The sequence below is a fragment of the Poecilia reticulata genome, chromosome 8 (genome assembly GCF_904066995.2).
Source record: "Poecilia reticulata chromosome 8, P_reticulata-male-v2, whole genome shotgun sequence".
Lineage (NCBI taxonomy): Eukaryota > Metazoa > Chordata > Actinopteri > Cyprinodontiformes > Poeciliidae > Poecilia > Poecilia reticulata.
The window spans coordinates 632,023-648,579 of NC_088837.1; the positions used below are offsets into that span (position 1 = coordinate 632,023).

At 40.2% G+C, this 16,557-nt stretch overlaps 1 protein-coding gene across 1 annotated transcript in view; it reads right to left on the reverse strand.

Annotated features, from left to right (window-relative positions):
• Positions 1–587: 587 nt before the first annotated feature.
• Positions 588–16,557, reverse strand: part of igf2bp1 (insulin-like growth factor 2 mRNA binding protein 1) — a 53,298-nt gene continuing 37,328 nt past the window's right edge. Inside the window, exons 5-15 of the mRNA XM_008415094.3 lie at positions 15,352–15,415; positions 14,080–14,373; positions 13,170–13,304; positions 12,954–13,076; positions 11,476–11,611; positions 10,921–11,043; positions 8,926–9,042; positions 8,243–8,317; positions 7,990–8,121; positions 7,753–7,866; positions 588–6,879 (exon numbers count right to left, since the gene is read on the reverse strand). Of these exons, the coding sequence (XP_008413316.1) occupies positions 6,724–6,879; positions 7,753–7,866; positions 7,990–8,121; positions 8,243–8,317; positions 8,926–9,042; positions 10,921–11,043; positions 11,476–11,611; positions 12,954–13,076; positions 13,170–13,304; positions 14,080–14,373; positions 15,352–15,415 (1,469 nt within the window). The 3' untranslated portion in view covers positions 588–6,723. The remainder of the gene's footprint in view (positions 6,880–7,752; positions 7,867–7,989; positions 8,122–8,242; positions 8,318–8,925; positions 9,043–10,920; positions 11,044–11,475; positions 11,612–12,953; positions 13,077–13,169; positions 13,305–14,079; positions 14,374–15,351; positions 15,416–16,557) is intronic.

Below are 16,557 nucleotides of genomic sequence, written 5' to 3' on the forward strand. Positions count from 1 at the left end.
AAAAATTTTTAAAAGTTAAAAACATTTGGAGATGGACTAGCCAGCATCTCAAGGGTCAGATACAGGGCGGTGCAATTAGTGCGCAGCCCCTCATGCCCAGTTTGACACATCAACTACAAACCTAGCTTAATTCGTCTTTACCGTCACCCAAATTAAAATGAACAAACCGTGCTTAGCCTGGTGAAGGGGCATGTAAAGTAGGGGCTTGTTTCAGACCCTGAAACATTTTGCATACATGTTCTGTTTGTTGGAAAAGTAATAAGAAGTAGCCCAACAGCGAGGGCCAAAAATACTGAGACCAAAACACCAGCAGCAACATTTATGTGTTTCAGCTGACAGTCAGGCAGAGATGGAGGAAGTATGGTTCGTTTTGAAGGTTTGACAGGAAAAGACACAGGTAAGGTGTCTGAATCTACCCAAACCAGCAGGGGGTTAATACTTTTAGGCTTCTTATGGTTGCCAAGGAGACCAGAATCTATTGTATACATCTTATAAAGCTATAGAACACTGATGACTACCACCTTCTACATATGAATTTACCGCTGTTATGATCTGTGCAAACAAAAACACACACAAGGCAAACTAGATCCATTATCTCATCTTTTAATAACACATTCATATCTATGCTCTGTTTGTTTACAAGGAATTAAAAGTGTTGATGAGGAGTAAAGAAATCATTCAGGCAGAAGGTGAAAGTCCATATACTGTGAAGACCAAAATATCCTATGATAAAAGTGTATATTCATGACTCTGTGACTGCAGCGAATCAAATCCTTTAATTTCCTTTTCAAGGTCAAATCTAATTTTTGATAAGTGTAGATGAATCCAACACAAATCAATAGTGAGACAGCATCACCCTCCTTTCACCAGCATCAACAAGGTCAGCTTAGAAAAGAAGTAATTTTGCTTGTTTCAAATGAATCACGAGAAATGAGAATACATCATAGTTTGTGTAAAAGGTCCTTGCAGGGTGCTGAAACTTTTCAGAAAGGAAATGCTAAATGCACCCAAACATAAGAGTTACAATCTGATGTCAGAAAAGGGAGAGAAAAATAGGAGTCAACCAAAATGAGAAAACATGAAGAATTTCAAGATACAATTATTTCATTGAAATAAAAAGGAAAAGATGTTAACTGAGTAAAGAAATCTAATATATTTTGAGTTGGTGATGATGAGAATTAGGTTGTTTTTGTCTGTTTGATATCCCATCAAATATTTCCTTCCAAATCAACTAAAAACAGAGAATGTAAATAAAGTTATCTTTGGAAGAAGTATAGGTTTCTTTTCCTTTAATAGACTATCCACTACAGTATATGGAGACGCCACTACCATGTTATTCATTCATCTATATTTCTTTCGAAAAATTTCTGTCTTCTTTTCTTTTTAAGGGGTGTTATTTTGAAATCTTTTTTTCCCAACAGAACATAACCTATTTTCTTTTTCCTAAGAGGTAGATTAACAAATTAATTACATGGTTTCCGGTGTCATTCTGGAGATGAATCCCAGAGAGGGGACATGTGGAGTGGGGCTGGAGGAAAACCAGGCTAACTTTTGCTGTTCTCATTTCTAATCCAGTTTAGGCTAAATGTGTGATTTCAATGGGCCTCCAGCAGTCAGCCCATGAAACACAAACAGGATCAATCAACACTTAGCTGTGATTGCTTGATATTGGTCCAGTTAGGTTCTCCAGAAGCCCACAGCGCCCCCTGGCCTCCGACACGCACTACTACACAAAATGTGTACATTCTGAATTTTCTGTGCGCATCTCCTTTAAATTTACTCTTTTCAGTTTTAACTCTACCTGGAGAAGTACAATGTTAGAAACTGAAAAATTTAAATCAACGAGTGACGAATGTAATTGTGCTATAAAGTATCGTGTCCTCCTTTCTGCTTGCATGTCCAGCTGTCTGAATACTCACTCCTGTCCATTTCAACCTTCGGAAAATGGACAATCTTCCAGCTGTGTTTGATCTTTCTTATTTTTTTCTTTTGAGGTAGCATTGCTGGTTATGTGTTAAGAGGATCACGTTTCGTTATTTCCAGGTAACAGCGTCCCTCCACCGTGTTTGTCATTTTCCAGCTCTGGGCCGGGTGTCGGGACATTTCGCCACATTGGAGTTTTGTCAGTTCCTCTGAGTTCTGTTGGGGCAGACGTTCATGCTGCTCTTTAAAGTGCAGCTTTAACGCTCTACAACAAACAAGAAGCTTCCAAGTCTGACTTTCCAAGGTTCTACACTTAAAAGGGAAGAAGAAAAGGTATTTTTTATTCGTTTTTGTTTTTTGATTTTTTTTTCTTTTGTCATTTTGTTTTTGCCAATTTATTGTGTACTTTACATTAATGCTGATCATATAAGTAACATAGGTAATGTTTATATCAGTGTGCTGCCATTACACTGTTATGGTTACAAGATGAATTTTCACCATAATAAGTAGCTTGGTGGAGAATCACTCCCTGAAGAGTGTCCGCTATGTTTTAAGGATCTACGACAATGCATGACTGCATCCAGCAACTAATCCAACATGTCAAAGGCTTTTCTATTTTCTTCATCAGTTGTTGGTGAGACTTTAAAAAGTTGCTGATAAACACCAACAGGTAGAGTGGAATTTCTCTGGTAAAGGATTCCTGGGAACTCATTCCCATTGCAGCCAAAGACTACTTAGAATTTCCCAAATAAACATGGCTCCAAAGTATATGCTATGACAATAAAAGTGAAAATATGACTTCTGTTGTTTTCTCCCATTAGACTTGCATAAAATCAGCAGATTGTATATTTTAGAGGATATAATGTAAGGCCAGCTTTATGCTACAGAAATGATCAGCAGTAATACAAAGTACTTCAGAATGGAAAGGGGCAAAACATGCACAACTAAAATGAAGATTCAAATAGTATTGAAAAGACTTTAATACATATTTAATGTTAGCATTTGAAATTAATATTGAAGTATTTTTAAAGGTGGCTTCACACTAAACTCTGTCAATCTTATACAACAATAGATCAGTCTGGAATTAGCCCAAAAATGATCCAAAATTAGGAATTAAATGGCCAAGAGCAAGTTAGAAGATAGTCCTTCTCACTACATTCTGACCTACAGAGGAGCTGCAGGCAGCACAGCGTGTGCTGGCTTTCAGTTTGATCCTATCAGCTGTTTCTCTAATGTACAGAATAAAAAGATAAATAAAACAACAAAGAGGAGTTCTGTTCCAAGATGAGACTCTGCTGTTTCATAGACATAACCTTTCCTTCAAGAACAGCTCAGAGATTATTTGCAGATATTCTCAGTTTGTATTTTTGGACCAAACCTCCACTGTTTGTTTGGCACAGTTAACATCCTGTACTGATCTACTTGTTAGTACTTCATCATTTTTAGTAGCCATTTTGTTAAAAGATGTATGTATTCACGTAGAAGTTAAACTATTTTCAGATTTTCCAACAAAAAGAAAGTTTAAGCATTGTTTTTTTTTTAAGTGGACTAAATAGAAAAATCAAAAGGTCTTCAACAGAAGTGAGCAAAACGAACACAATGGAGACCAGCGCAAGATAGGGCAAGGGACCCTGACGTTCCTGCCCGCTCCAAAAATTAAACGTTATTCAGAAACTGAAGGAAATCAAATATTTTCTTTCCAAGAATACAAAAGAGAGGAGAAAGACTGAAGGTGTTCATTCCACCTCTACTCTCTGTTGCGCTCCATCTTTTTTTTCGCTATGTGGGCTGGGTGTTCTCAGTCGTTTTGGTAGTTTGTCATCGTCAGCATATTTCATCAATTAGTGCAACACTATGTCCCTAGATGTTATGTCCAAATAAAGCTTGTTGTATTGTCTAAACTAAATAAAAACAAAATACGTCAAATCTAACCAATCAAAAACCCTGTAGACTGAAAAATAAACCCTAACTAATGTGTCTTGGCGGTTGTGAACAGAGCTCTATGGTTTGGAAACGACAGGACAACCATGCCGAGCTGTGAAGTTCGGGCCTCTTGGCAAAAATGGAAGCATAGACATGACAGAAAAGGCTTTTCCCTGTTTGATGCTCAGGTTGCGGGGCAGCCAGCGCAGACAAACAGTCCGCTTCGTTCAGCACTGTGAGGACTTGAAAGGAGTTTTACGTTTGGCAGTGTCCTACGATGACTTAGCATTGTCTTTCTGTTCTCAACTGCTTTCCTTGTTGGGGTTTTTCTTCTGAAATTTTCTCCAAAAATACAAAAGAATAACGATCACTGAACAGGTTTTAAGCTTTTTTGCAGCAGTATGGCTGCCATTTGCTCCCATTTTCTCAGAAAGTTTTTAATTCTCTCCATCCTCGATGGGTTTTCCAGGTGGAGGACCGTGGGTTCTCGTCCTACTTTTTTCAGTTTCTTGTGAACCCAACCATATTCCCTGACCAAAAAAAAAAAAAAGTTAAACTTTGAACACAAACTTGCACATGCCTGCATTCACATACACACCCATGTAGCCAACAGGGAGCATCATGGTCAGTGCACAGGTAATAAATATTCACATTTAGAGACATCAAAGCCGCCTGCAGTGTAAGCATGAACAGTCGGGCTCTATCTGGACCACAAGTATACAATTGTGATGGTAAAACCAAGTTCTTAAACTGCTGAGGGAGAAAACACAGCTCCTGCTTAGTGCTTCCTGATGATGTCAATAAGGCACCAGAGGAGGGTCCTTGAGGGTTCAAGGCAGGCACACTGACAAAGACTAGAGGCAGGGACTGGACTGGTCAGGGAGGGTAAGGGGGTCTGTCTGTCTGGAGAAGGACATCCATTCATAACGGTCAGCTAAAGACCCACAGAGTGGTGCGTTTGGTCATCCTTGAGCCTGTTAGGACCCTCCCCTTGAGGTAACACTGCTCCCCATTGGCCAGTTCTCCACTTTAGGCAGTGGCTGCTCCAATCACACTTCAGGTACACAGATGGCGTGTTTTCCCACCAACAAAAGGCAAACTAGCTCAGCGTTGTGTACTGTACCAGCTCTCTGCTAAAAGAGAAAACAGCCTCTTTGTCATCCTGAATTCACTGATCTATCCATCCCCACCAAAAAAAAAAAAAAAAACAACCACAGAAAAAAATAACCAAAGCAACAAGACAATACTTAAAAAAAACATCATTTTTTCTTAAAAAAATAAAAAATATTCAGGACTATTAGCTCTTTTTTTCTATTTATATAAAACACCAGCAAGCGAAAAAAAGTTAGAATACTGAGGTAATTTTACCCTGAGGTAGTTTTTTCTGTTTCATTTCTTCTCTGATCTGTTCTAATCTTGGTAAAAGCATCCATACTCCTGCCCCTCTTTATCATACACAGGCAGGATGTGGAGGCTCCGCCCACAGGCCTGTGGCAGGTTAGGGAGAGGAAACCAGGAAGCTGCTTCCGCTCAACTCACACGTCCTCCATCGACGTCCAGGTGGGGAGCTGCGGAAGACTTGACTTATTGCTTCCTGTGCCGTCAGAGCAGAAACAGACACCCTGATCGGAGAGCCAGGCTGCTTCAGAGCGGTCGCCTAGCAACGAGCAGAGGGTCTCAGACGCTCCTTGTCTGTCTGCCATTGCAGAACATTCAGGTGCAGCAAACCCTCACACCTGACTCACTAGCTACAGTCCACTCAGCGGGGGCCGGGCTAACTCACATATCATATATATATAATATATAGAAAATATGCCGTTGACGGTGCGGGTGGCGGCCAGCGAGCACGGCTGCTGGGCGCTGTGAGCCGACCGCTGCATTAGAACTGCAGGACCAGCTACGACTGCCGCCTCCTTACTGTCTCTTGCTGCGTCCTCCCACCAGTAGGGGGCGCCCGGAGACCCCGTCCCCTCTGTCTCACTGTAGACTGCCGTATGCTACATCTCAAACAGGGGAGAGGGAAACAAAGACAACCCCTCCTTTTTTCTTAAAAAACGTAGTTCTGACGCAGCATTTTTAACAATAACTTGAAGATTATATATTTACAACCTCATATTTTCTTAATTTTTTCCCATTCAGCTCCAGCTGCTTTTTAGAAAGCTGTTTAAAGAGCAGTGTTAGCATCTACGGCCCCCTCCTCTGGACCCCAGAGCTGGCCCACCTGCGCCCGCTGCAGCAGCTTCCAGACTCCCTCTCCCAGCTCCGCCTCACTGCATTCTTATCATAATAGCTCTGAATAAAACATTTCTATACATATATCTCTATGTTAAAAAACGCCCTTAAAATATCAGACTGACTGCAGATGTTTGGAGAGGTATGTGGAGGAATAAAGCGTCGGAGCGGCTGCACACAGGCTAGTGGAGCTGAGACTCACACAGGTTTCATTAACTACACCAGCTTTCCATCACTTCATGGAGAGAACCACCTGCCTGTCAATGAAAGCCATCGATCCAAAGTGTGTGTGAGAACTACAGCGAGCCAGGAGCTTTGTGCAGCCACATCACGGCGCCTGACTCATCCCTCCTTCTCTTCATCGTCTCATCCACACTCAGTCTTTCTTCTGGCCTGGCACTGGGTCTTTGTTTTCAAGTTTCTTTTTATCCCAATCATTTCATCTTTTGATTGAATTAATTTTAGATTTTTTTTCACTGAGGATGTTTCTCAGTGGCTGTCAGGTGTTCTTCCACCCTTCTTAGTATCTCTCCCTGTCTATTGCTGGGTCTGCGTTTTACTCTTCTGTATCCATTCGTCTGTCCGTCTGCATGTGTCCGTCAGGTGTGTGGGGCGGGGGAGTCCCACAGCAATGTGAGGAGACCCTCACTTTCTGCGTGGCTGGTGGTCCTGAGTCAGGCCCTGTGTGGGGCTCCCCATCTCAGTGAAGCCCTGAGGGTGGGTCCCGGGGCCCATACCCATCCCACCTTTCTGGGACATTTTGACCTGCGTCAGGATGTCTCGGATCTTCCTTTGAGCCAGCTGGAAGACAGGCAGAGGGCCACATAGTTGATCAGAATTAATCAAAAACTAGAAATTAAGCAACATTTTCAATTCAAAAACCCTTTTTGCTGCTCAGTTATTGAATAAATAGTCAAATAAGCCCAGTAACAGAGATATTCATTGTTTCTAAACTGTTCTTTAACCATCAGATTGGTGCAGCTTTCCAGTGCTTCAGGAACTACTGAGCAGTCCTTGAACTTGTTTAGAAATGTGGTCTGTGGACGCTGACGTCTCTGCTGCCGCTACATGTTTAGCATCAAGATGTTGTTTTAGGCTTGAATAGCTTCACTGACAGGCTAACTACTTTTAGCATAACTTGAATAGAGCAATAGTCTATTCAAGTTATGCTTGAATAGACTGTTGCTAAAATAGCTATAGTCTTATTTTAGCAATAGTCTAATATAAACTATTTTAGACTATTACTAAAATAGACTTCTTTAGACTTGTTTTTGAAGCAAAAAGTAACCCCCAGCAGGCCGGGGGTTAATTTCTTCCATTGATGTCTGCAGATGTTGCATGTGCATCAGCTTTAAGGGTGAACCAGAAACAAGCAAATATAAAGGTTCTGACCAGAAACATATATATTTTTTAAAATTGCATTTAAAATTTTAACTTAAAATCTATTAAATAAGTGTATCAAAATTAATGTGTTAAAAGTCCCAGCCCTACTGAGAGCATAATTAAACAAACTGCATCATTTCATCATTTTATTTGTAAAACATATCGAGTATCATTTTTCTTCCACCTACACTGTACTGGTCAGTCATATACATTATCATGGAGATGCACTGAAGTTTGTTGTAAATTGGCAGAAGGTGAATCATGAAATGTGATGCGCCTCAGGGAGCGTACCTGGCTGGCGTAGAAATGTCCATTAATCTTGACGATGACCTGATCGTTTTCATCAGGTGTCTGCTCTCTAGGGACCACCACCTCAGCTGCTGTCAGGTTCTGCAGCTCATTCACCTGCAAACACAACTCTCAGTTACTTCAAGAATGGGCAAAAGTTGAATTTTAATTTGTTTGACGGTAGAACAAACACTCTGGAGCTCAGATTAGGCCTGGAAGCACGAGCTTTCTGCTGCCTACCGTCTTTCCTCCTTTGCCGATGACCCTTCCTGCAGCAGCAGCAGCCATCTTGATGTGAGTTTCCAGTTTCACTTCCTCTTTGGGGCCAAAAAAATTCTCCTCTTTCAGTTTGCCGTAGATTCTGCCCTGAGCCTATGGGTACGAGAAAGAAAAGGAGATTAATAATCCTCAACAGGAGACAACCCCAGCAATCTGCCGGCAATATAATCCAGTGCCAAATGAGATTCATGTCAATCAGCCTTTAATGTTCCACCTTGAACTGAGCTTCTGGAGGTCCGGTCACAATCACCATCCTCATCTTAGAGTCTGGAGTTTCAGCTGGTGCGATCTGGGGAACAACACAGAAATATATTACCGCCTTCAGGATGTCGGCTCCAGAGAGTACTGAAATTCTTTTGGTAGAAACTATTGCTGACATTTTTATCCAAACCTAAAATATGTCAAAGTTTGTATTTCAGGAACAGCTTAACGTTGCTCAGCCTTGGTGAATAAACCAGACAGCTGCTGCATTAAGCAGCATTAACACTGATCCGTCCTGCCAGCAGCTGGTAAACTTTATAACATCACCACTCCCAACAAACTCAGTCAATAACTTTACATCTCTGCTTTCATTTGCAGTTTTCTCATTTCAGATAACATCCCTGCTGTCATTTGTACATCCCTGTTTTTGCTTCTTGTAAATAGTCTCTTTATGTGGCTCTTGTACATTTTTCTTTTTAATTACTATACTTAACTGCACATTTCTTTTAAGCAGAGTAACAATAACTACAGCATTATTTTTCTAATATAAATTTGAGCCACATTCTCTTGTTTTTATCTTTCTGTGAATATGCTGCTCCCACTTAACTCAGCTTGCTGCGGTCACACCTGAACTTCCCCACTGCAGGACATTATAGAATATTTCTATTCTTCTCTTCTATCTCCTGTTTAACAAACCTTAATCGAGGCTCCAGCGAAACGGCTCAGCTGCTTGATGTGCTGTCCCTTCTTGCCGATAATAGCCCCCACTGCTTGTGCTGGGATGTACACATGAACAGTCTCCTGCTCTGGGGCCTGCGCACATTGCTCATGCAATTCAATCATTTTAAAACCTTTTGCATAAAGATGCAAACATGCCTTAAAGATTCATGACAAAAAATCTAAACAGTACCATCACCTTTTAAATTCTTTTAAATATGATCTTTTAAGCTTTGAAAATCTGATCTTTTATGTAAACATTTGTTTGGTTTACAAAATTCTTCATGACATTGTTGCTCCACCTTTAAAGAAAGTTTGTCTGAGATGAAATAACATGAATGGAGTCAACAGGGGTGAGTGCATCCCAAAATGCATAGCCAATAGGAAATATTTGTCTAGGAAGCAGGGGCAAAAAACTGCAGTAGAAAAATTAAAACAGCACTTCCAAAAGGGACAATAGCCATAAATAAATACATAAAAGCATTAAAAAATACATTTAATGAATGTGATGAGTCATTGGAATAATTTGCCAAACAAGATTACATGTTCTAGTTGTAAATTTTGGCACATTTGGTAAAAGATTGTATGTCAAATGATCAGATTGCACTCATTATTAATGAAGGCAAATAAATTGTTATATGGACTGTCATCTGGTTTGTAGTTTGGTTTGCTTGGTTTTAGTGAGATCTGAATAATGACTTATCACTAGAGATGTGCCGATCAGGTTTTTTTCTGCCGATTCCGATACCGATCACCCCCTCAGGGCTGATCGCCGATACCAATCACCGATGCCGATCACGTAATTATTATTATTTTTTATTTTTTTTTATCATAAACACTACCGGTTACATTATGTGGAAAAAAGAACCATGAATTCACCTTAATTTAAACAAAAACTTGTTTTTAATAACTTTTTCCAAGAAGAAAACTAAACAAAATAGGCATTCTGCAAATTGTACTGCTATCGTTAATACAGTCTGAAATCATATGAAGGCTCTGAAGAGGCTAAATAATGCAAGGAGTCAAAATAAAACCTCTCAACATTGCCAAAAAAATTCAAGTATAAAACTTAACATTCAAAGGCAAATACAGGATCCATTACAATAAACAATCCAGAGTTACTGAATGAAAACTTCCTGATAGCATGGCGGCTAGCTGATTACTGTTAGTTCTGATTGGCTGTTTCTGACTGAGCGGAGTAATTATGCAGAGCAGGAAGGAGATCGATTTTTTTTTTTTGAGATTATCTGTCTCATGTTAGGACAGTGAAAGTTTTAATACGTATGTAAAATGTATTTTTTAGGTTAGATGCTGCAGCTTTAAACAGAGGTTCGGTGTGAGAGTCACTACCAGGTGGAGCAGAAGCGGCGCTCCGTCTGTGAAATATTACTACCTGTAGCGCGTAGCAGCGGTTCAACAGCGAGAGCAGAACCAGCGTCTTACATCGCAGCTTGAAGACTTAAATAATTTTGCGGGTTATTTGTTTAGCTTTCTGACCGTCATGCTAATCCGGGTGAGTGTTTGTAGCTGTGCGCTGCTTTACCTGCTATCTGATCCTCCATGTCTTTTTTACTGCAGTGAGCCTCGATGTAGCCAAACTCCGTCAAGTATGTCATTGTTTTTATGTTGCATAGCTTCGTTGTGTTGATGCATTTTAACGTGCTTCAATTTTACGCTGCAACACGCAAGTGTCCTCAATCACTCAGTGCGTTATAGTTCCACATCGCTTAGGATTTGTTGCTGCGCTTTTGCGCAGTGTGAAGGAAAGAGGAGACCAGCTGCACAGACAGGCTGCGAAATGAGATGCAGGTGATCGGTATCGGCAACAAGAGCCAATGATCGCCGATCACCGATCATGCACTTTTTCACAAAAATCGGCCCGATTATGATCGGTGACCGATCGATCGGCACACCTCTACTTATCACACATGCAGAAATGAATTACAATTTTCCTTTGTACTTTGACTACATTACCCCAAAGGAGCCGTAAGGGGTTCCTCCAACTGCATTTCCAGGCGGTGGGGGGGGCATGTTGGATGAAGGGGGGAAGAGGCCCAGAGCCCCCAGGTTAAGTCCAGGGATCAGGTGAGTTTGTTGCTGTAGAGAAGAATATCACAGGAACATTTAGAAGGTTGATCTTAGCTGGTTGCCCTGACAACCTTGAAGATACAGTAAAAATCTAGTGTTGTAGATGTTCATTGATCTTTATGAAATATCATCTGCAGTTACTCAGTACTGTACTTACCAGGGTAACACAAGCCAGGGTACATAATCCAAATACATATAGAAATGTTTGATGTGTCAGAGTTCTTCTGCTTTGACCTTTTCTCTTTTTACACAAACATTGTTTTTGACATCTGACCCGACTATGTAAAGGTCATTCCAACCTTTTCATTACGCCTGTGCTGCAGATTCTTCACATTATAATTGTTAAAAAAAAAGAAGTATAGACATATCCTTTGTGATCTGTCATTCAAAGGATAATATGACTGGAGATAACAGCTCTGATGAGCATGTGTGTGCACTTACATTCATCGCTGCAATGTCATTCTCATAGGCCTCTCTGACCTTCTTCATAATTTCGACCTCAGCCTTACAGCAGGCCTCAATGGAGCCTTTGACTGTGATGGTTCTCTCTGGGTTGTATAGGGTCAGGTCCTGCAGACTGCACACATCAGCACACCCAGCATGGTTACTCACACACACACTGTGTTCATTAAGAACGCAGCGCTTCAGCTTCCTGCTGCGCTAGTTTGTAGAACTGAGAGACAGTTTCACCTAACACAGTAAGTCCAGGTCACCGATATCGTGAACATGTTTCAACATTGCAAAATGTAAATCTCTGCTCAAAATTACTTTGTGAAATGAAAGGTCAGTAATTATCTCAACTTTGAATAACCCTGAAGACGGGGTTCTGACTGGACCATACTTCCAAATGTCCCTGTTTATGCGAAGCAAGAAACTCAAAACTCTATTCATAGAGAGAACTGTAAGTGCCAAGCTAAAGGTAATGCATAGAAAGCTGCTGTACCATATTCATCAGATAAATGACAAATCAAGCTTGTGGCCTTCAGTTACTTTAGACAGAGCGGGGGGTCAGAGGAGGAAGACTAGTTCAGAAATCAAAGTCCAGACAGTGACATGATGGATGTACCTCCATATGAGGTTTAGCTCAGCTTGCTGCGGTCACACCTGAACCGCAGCAAGCGGTTACAGCTAAGCTAACAACATAAAAACAGGAACTTTAATTTTAGTTATACAAAAACCTCTTCACTATTTCACAGCTTCCTCATACAAACAGCTCTTACTGGCCAACAAACAATATTCTCATATACAGATAAAGAAACATTTGACATAACAGAGAATATTTCCACTACACATTAACATCTACATTTCTACATTAGACTTCCAGAACTGTCTCAGATTACAACCACAGGGTTCAGTGTTTTTATTAGGCTCTGATGAGATAGGCTGCTGCAGAGTGGACTTGTTAGAGAAACAGAACACCAAGCTCTGTTCATCTTGGTGTGGCCTGTGGACCTAAGTGTTCAGTTCTGGTCTCATCTCATCGGAACACTTTCTGCCACATTCTGCCGTTTTCTCAACATGGCTGGTGAGAAACTGTTTGAATGTCGTTTTATAACCTAAACCTCCTTTAAACGTCTTCAATTTGTTCTCTACCAAACCTCAGAGGTCTTCACAGAACAGCTGGATTTCATTTACTAAAGAGGGAAATTCTGAAGCCAATTTATTAAATGGTATAAGTGGAATATTAATGGATGCAACCGTTTTATTTGAAAAACTAATCAAAAACTAGTATTTCCCTTTGACCAGTGTACTACTTAGTGCTGGTCTGTCACGTTAAAGTCCAATAAAAATAATGTGAGGTTTGAGGCTGTAGTGTGACGAGACAAAAAAAAAATGTTTGAGGAGTGTCAGAACTTACGCAAGACATTCTAAATACTGAAGCTAAACGTGCTGAGCTGGTCATAGTTAGCATGTCTTACGGTGAGATGGTTATCTTGGTGTCCGTGTCCTGCTCGACTTTTTTCAGGTTGCGTCCCTCCTTCCCAATAAGGCGGCCAACAAAGTTGTTGTGGGCCAGAACCTTGAGAGGAACCTCATCAGCTCTGAAAAGCAAAATCCCTGCTCATCACACTGGGCCTCAGGCAGCCTACAGTCAGACATCATGCTCTGCCATGCTGGATCAGTTTGACACGTACGTCTTGGTGTCTTTGGCCTCCTGGTGCATGATCTCCAGGATCATCCTGCAGGCGGCTGAGCAGCCCTCAGGAGTGGAGTGGATGCTGATAGGCTTCTCAGCAGCACCCGCGTTCTCCTTGCGGTGAACATCGATCCTGCAGGGCAACAGAGTAAGTGTATGGGTATAAATAATTTAAAAGTTGAGATGAATTAATGAATTAATAATCTATCCCGATATTGAAAAAAATAAAATTAGAGATTGAATTTCGGTGACAATGTACCCGATCCATAACGTCAGATCTATTCAGTCTAATTCTATGCTTAGTACTCTGAGCAACGTCATGCTTTATTATTTATTTTAAATTATATTTAAAATTCCTAATTGCACTTTCTGAACCATTTAAAAGTTTTGTCACGTTTGACCGTGCTGTTTTTGTCTGTTTCAGTTTCTTTATTATTTATTTTACATTGGCTGTTTTACTCATAACTGACTAAACAAATTAAAGTTGTAGTTTTTACATGTTTGACTAAGATTCTGAATCTATTTCTGTATTTATGTTTGTGTTTAAAAACAGAAACGTTTTCAGTCAATTCAGCTCTGTTGTTCTGTATTGTATCGGATCATATCAGCCGATATTAAACCTCAGATATCAGTACTAGAAGTGAAAAAAGTGGACTGTAGTTGGTATCTCTGTCAAAGACCAAAAAACCCACAATGGTCACTGAAATCATTTGAAACTGAATAAAAAGTAATTAAATAATAATTTTAAAAAACAATTTCAAAACTGAAAGTTAACCAATGAAAATCAGACACTGCGCTTGAATTGTGGTTCAACAGAATCTTTAAAAAAAAAAAGATGTTAACGAAGCAAACGCATCACACAGTGTGTTTCCCTTCCTGCAGGTCCCTCTCTCTTCATGATCACCCACTTGCTCTGCGTCTGCTTGGTGATGTTGCGAATGGTGGCTCCCTCTTTGCCGATGATGGCTCCCACGTACTGCGTGGGGACCAGCAGTCTGAGGGGGATGTCAGCGTGTGGAGGCTTAGGGGGCATTCCGGAGCTAGGGGACCCCCCACGGAGTCCGCCACGGGGCCCGTAACCAGGGCGACGGCCGTTTTCAGTTCCCCGTTGGCCCCCCTCCATGTCAGAGGTCTCGTCAGGGATGTAGGAGACACGCAGGGCGTTGCTCTCCAACTGGTATCCGTTCAGCTTCTGGATGGCTCTGATGGCAAACAGATCAACACCTGACTGCAGATAGATTTAAAGAGGAACAGGTCTGACATTTTAACAGAGACGTCTTTCCATTGGCATTTACAAATCTGGTTGCTTTCTATTTCATACAAATTCACAGCAATGCCTATGTGTTACAGTATGATTCAATAAAATATAAAATGCTAGCAGAAATAATCATTTTTAAAATCCTGGCAAATTTCAGAACACTGAAATTCTTCTCACATATAAAGCTCATAGCGACTGTGTTCCATCAAGTCACAGTAGTCATGCAGCGCTCGTCACTTCATGATTCCTTTTGTTTGTATGTTTTTCGGACATAAATGTAGCAGACCAAACAAATGTAAATACTAGTCAAAAATAAAAACATAAAATGAATTCTTAAAATCTAATTTATTATGGCTCTGTGTGAAAAAGCGATTGCTCCCTAAACCTGAAATCTATTGAGTTGGGCTTACACTGATTTATATAAACCAATACTTTTGCATCGTTTTTGTTTGATATATTTTGGAGTCTGTGCTTCATTCCTTCTCTAGGCACAGGTAACATCTGGTTTAGAACATCTGCACCAAAACCCACAGTTGTTTAATAGTGAGCAAATTCAGAAGAAGTCTTGAAAATCATGAACATAGCTGGAGATGAGGTTTAAAGCTAAATTATTACCACTGAAATTTAACTTCTGAACCTGATCCCTCAAAATATGGGGAAAAATTCAACATAAAAATGGCCACTAGGGGGCAGACACACACCATAAAAAACTGGATTGAACTCTGAAAAAAGTTGTATGAAGGCCTTCTTTGATTTACGGACACACGGGCCTATTAATAAATTGAAACATGAATCACTTTGATTACCTGATTATGCCAAATTACACAGATCTCCAGATTGTTTCCTTTGGTATATTTATTTAATATGCTGTGCATTTTCAAAAGACTGAATTAAAAAAATTATAATTATTGAAGTAACTTACTGCCTTGCTTGTTCCCGGGATGCATATGTAACGTTAACCACTGCAGTCTCACTGTCTGTGTTGACTGAAATAAAGCAAACAGGAAATGCACAAAATTGAGTGAGACTCAGCCTGATGCAGAGCTGCTGTGAGGAGCCTGGCTTCACCTGCAGCTGCAGCTTTACATGGAAAAACTCAGGAATGATTAAAGGTAATGAAAGACTTTTCAGCGAGGAACAATTCATACTAGAACAAAACTTAACAATCACAACCAGTTGATCCTGAACACATGAACAACAACATCTACAGCCACTATTCAGACACTACAGGAAACTGAAATCACATTACTGCAAAGAGTTTGCTTAATAAACCTGATAAATGATCAATCTTCTATCTAGAGCAAACATGACTGACAGAACGCATGAGATTCCCCCTGGTTAGCCACAAGGCCTCCTCTTAAAGTTAGAAAAGAATCAGTTGTGGAAGGATTTACTTGAGCTTTTGTGCTCATTTTACTAACTAGTGAATCATTAAATCTCAAACAAACGAAATTGCAGGTTTAAGCTTTTAGAGATCTCAAACACACAGGGTGTAGTTGGGTAAATACAACTTGACATGTTTACGCAGTTTAAAGCAGAGAAGACAACGAAATAAGAACAAATCTAACGCCACCCGATGTTGAAGATAACAGAGCAGAACTGAAACGGTTAATGTGGTTAAATATGATTAAATAATCACCAACTAAATTAGTAATCGACTAATCATTAACTAGAGTACAGAGACTCATAAAAGGCCATTTTCTGAATGAACATATTCAGAGAAAAAATTAAACCAAAAATGTACAGGTCCTTCTCAAAAAATTAGCATAAAGTTCATTAATTTCCATAATGTAATGATAAAAATTAAACTGTCATATATTTTAGATTCATTGCACACCAACTGAAATATTTCAGGTCTTTTATTGTTTTAATATTGATGATTTTGGCATACAGCTCATGAAAACCCAAAATCCCTATCTCAAAAAATTAGCATATCATGAAAAGGTTCTCTGAACGAGCAGTTAACCTGATCATCTGAATCAACAAAGTAACTCTAAACACCTGCAAAAGATTCCTGAGGCTTTTAAAAACTTCCAGCCTGGTTCATTACTCAAAACCGCAATCATGGGTAAGGCTGCTGACCTGACTGCTGTCCAGAAGGTCATCATTGACGCCGTCAAGCAAGAGG